Raw genomic sequence first — 3,260 nt, 5'->3', positions numbered from 1 at the left:
TATATATATATATATATATATATATATATATATATGGGAGAATATACAAAAAATAACAACAGACGAGGACAGGTGGTGTAAATAACAAAAGTATATATTAGTATGACGCTCGGGAATACGGAAAGTCTTTGACGTTTCGAGCTCGATATCAGTATATATATATATTGTTTATGTGATATATCAGATTGGTTTGTGGGGGGAGACTTAAACATACGTTTTTATATCTATTAATGAAATTTGATTTATGGGTTTTGATGATCAAAGAGGCCAAATAAGATTTTCTAAAATAAATGAATAAAGATAAGTTATATGAAAGTGTATGAGACATATTACGTCAGGTAGATTAGCTTTAAGGATTTTCTTTCTATAACAATTTCGTACGTTAAACCCTCATTCACTTGAGAGTAACAATAATTTAATTCGTGTTGAGTGAGGCTGAAAGTTTTCTAATTATTAATTAGTATCTGACAAAATCACTTCAAACTGATTCTGTGCTTGCATAAAATGTCCATAAAAATCTATTATTCGACGATTGCCTTATCTTGTTATTTCAGGCTTAAACAACGAAGGGAGCTAATTCCAATATCATTATATGTAGAGTTATCTACCTTGAATATTCACTTAAAGTATGGTTATTCTTCTCATTGTAATATATTCTAATTTTTCATCGATATATACTGTGTATATATATATATATATAGGGTGCAGCGAATAAACTGTCGTCTAAATTACGCAAACATGAAAATAATACTGACATCTAATTTTAACAGATATATTTACCAAAATTTCATAAAAATATCTGGAAATATTAATGAGTAAATTTATTCAATAAAATCGCCATCGGCTCCAGCCACTGTCTCCAGACGACTTCGGAATCTCCTGCGACTCTTCTGGACAGTTTTCTCCTTTAAGTTAGTGAATGCTGCTATAATCCTGGCCTTCAGTTCATCTTTAGTGTCAAAAGGAGTTTTGTTGGTCGCTTGTTCAACTATGCCCCACACAGGATAACGAAGGGGGTTGCAGTCTGGGGGAGTTAGGTGGCCAGATGTTAGGGGTGATGAGGTCGCTGAAATTGTCTGACAGCCATGACTGGGTTTTCCTACCTGTGCGACATGGTGCAAGAGTCCTGTTACCAGACACAGGCGCTTCCAGTAGCCACCCTCTTGACCCAGGGCAGCACTACCTCCTGCAGGTACTTGATGTAGGTCTCCATGTTGAATCTGAGGCCATGTGGGAAGATGAATGGAGGCATAACGTCACCATCACTAGTGATCACTCCAAACACCATGAGGTTGACTGGATGTTTGATTTTTATCACTCTCAGTACATGTTTTGGGGACTCAGATTAACACCCAACACTCTGAAATGTCGTTGTTATTATTATTATTATTATTATTATTATTATTCAGTCACTGCCTGGAATTGAACTTGGAATCTTGGGGTTAGTAGCCCACATTCTTAACCACTACGCCATATGCCCATGACCTGAATAATAATAATAATAATGATAATAATAATAATAACAATAATAATAATAATAATAATAATAATGATTATAGTAACATCGAAAAATATCTTAGGAATGAGAAGCCAGGTTCAAAATTTCTCGAAGGCACCTGATGAAGGCTGGAGGATATATCAGGTGAAACGTGTTAACAACAAACAAGATGAGGACAAATATCCATCAAATATAAATAATGTAAATAATTCCTCATCTCTTAAATATAGAACTGTCATTTCCCCTGATAGTTCTAGAATTTTGGTTCTGCTCCCTGTTATTGATTAGCATTTTTAATGATTGATATAAATCAATTTAATCTTGTGGTACAGGTTTTTTTTTTTTTTTTTTTTTTTTTTTTTTTTTTGTTAGAATTAATATTTTATTTGATTTTTGTCTTTTTTAGAATCTGTTGGCTGGCGCTCTCTTCGGTACTGTACTTGGCTTTATTACAACAAGTTTTTTGACTGCCTGCGGTGCCACTTGCTGTTATTTGCTTTCAGAAAATTTTGGAAAACCTTACATAATTAAAAAATTTCATAAACGAATTTCTTACCTGAATGAAAAGGTAAATTCACGTCTGTTTCACATTTAATCTTGCATGAAATTTATTTCTCAAATAATGATTATTAATGAGTGTTGTTCAACTAACTCTTTTACTCTTTTACTTGTTTCAGTCATTTGACTGCGGCCATGCTGGAGCACTGCCTTTAGTCGAGCAAATCGACCCCAGGACTTATTGTTTGTAAGCCTAGTACTTATTATATCGGTCTGTTTTGCCGAACTGCTAAGTTACGGGGACGTAACACTACATATCGGTTGTCAAGCGATGTTGGGTGACAAACACAGACACACAAACACACACACACACACACACACACACACACACACACATATATATATATATACATATATACAACAGGCTTCTTTCAGTTTCCATCTACCAAATCCACTCACAAAGCTTTGGTCAGCTTGAGGCTATAGTAGAAGACACTTGCCCAAGGTGCCACGCAGTGGGACTGAACCTGGAACCATGTGGTTGGTAAGCAAGCTACTTACCACACAGCCACTCCTACGCCTAACGATCAAGAAGTTATAATGATTAAGCAACCATGTGGCGTCAGGTTCAATCCTACTGCACAGCACTTTGAGGAGATGTTTTCTATCACCTCAGGTGGAGCTGTGCCTTGTGAGTGAAATTGGTTGCTGGAAAATTGCCAAAACTCGACTTTTGTGTATGTATGTATACATATGTTTGTGTGTATCTATGTATCTGTGTGTGTGTGTGTGTGTGTGTGTGTGTGTGTGTGTATGTGTGTACTGAGAAAAAGAAGGTAGCCAAGATTTGGATATAATCTACTTATTTGACACTTTCGTCCCTTTCAGAAATTCATTGTAATATATGAATTCTGTACACCACTTGAAACAATCGACACACAATGAGTTTCTACGTGCCACCAGCACACAACTTGTAATCATTTTATTTGCACTGTTATGTCCTTTAAAACAAATTTTCATCATTTTATAACATAAAAATAAATTATTATATACACCCATTATTTCTCCATTTCCTTCTTTTTTCCTATATATATATATGAAGCTGGAAACGATCGCGTTCAAATGGTGCTTTTTATGTGCCACTGGCACGGAAGCGAGACCGCTGCTCTGGCAGTGATCCCGCTGCTCTGGCAGTGATCCCGCTGCTCTGGCAGTGATCCCGCTGCTCTGGCAGTGATCCCGCTGCTCTGGCAGTGATCCCGCT

General features: G+C 36.2%; 1 protein-coding gene across 3 annotated transcripts in view; it reads left to right on the top strand.

Moving 5' to 3' along the window:
* The window catches only part of LOC106873319 (transmembrane protein 41A), a 15,965-nt gene that overhangs the window by 10,507 nt on the left and 2,198 nt on the right, over positions 1-3,260 (top strand). For all 3 annotated transcript variants that reach the window (XM_052970026.1, XM_014920643.2, XM_052970025.1), the window contains one exon: positions 1,905-2,066. In XM_052970026.1, the coding sequence (XP_052825986.1) occupies positions 1,905-2,066 (162 nt within the window). The remainder of the gene's footprint in view (positions 1-1,904; positions 2,067-3,260) is intronic.

The sequence above is a fragment of the Octopus bimaculoides genome, chromosome 8, assembly GCF_001194135.2.
Source record: "Octopus bimaculoides isolate UCB-OBI-ISO-001 chromosome 8, ASM119413v2, whole genome shotgun sequence".
Taxonomy (NCBI): Eukaryota; Metazoa; Mollusca; class Cephalopoda; order Octopoda; family Octopodidae; genus Octopus; species Octopus bimaculoides.
Note: the sequence above shows the minus strand (reverse complement) of the source record. Positions and strands in the feature narration are given on the sequence as shown.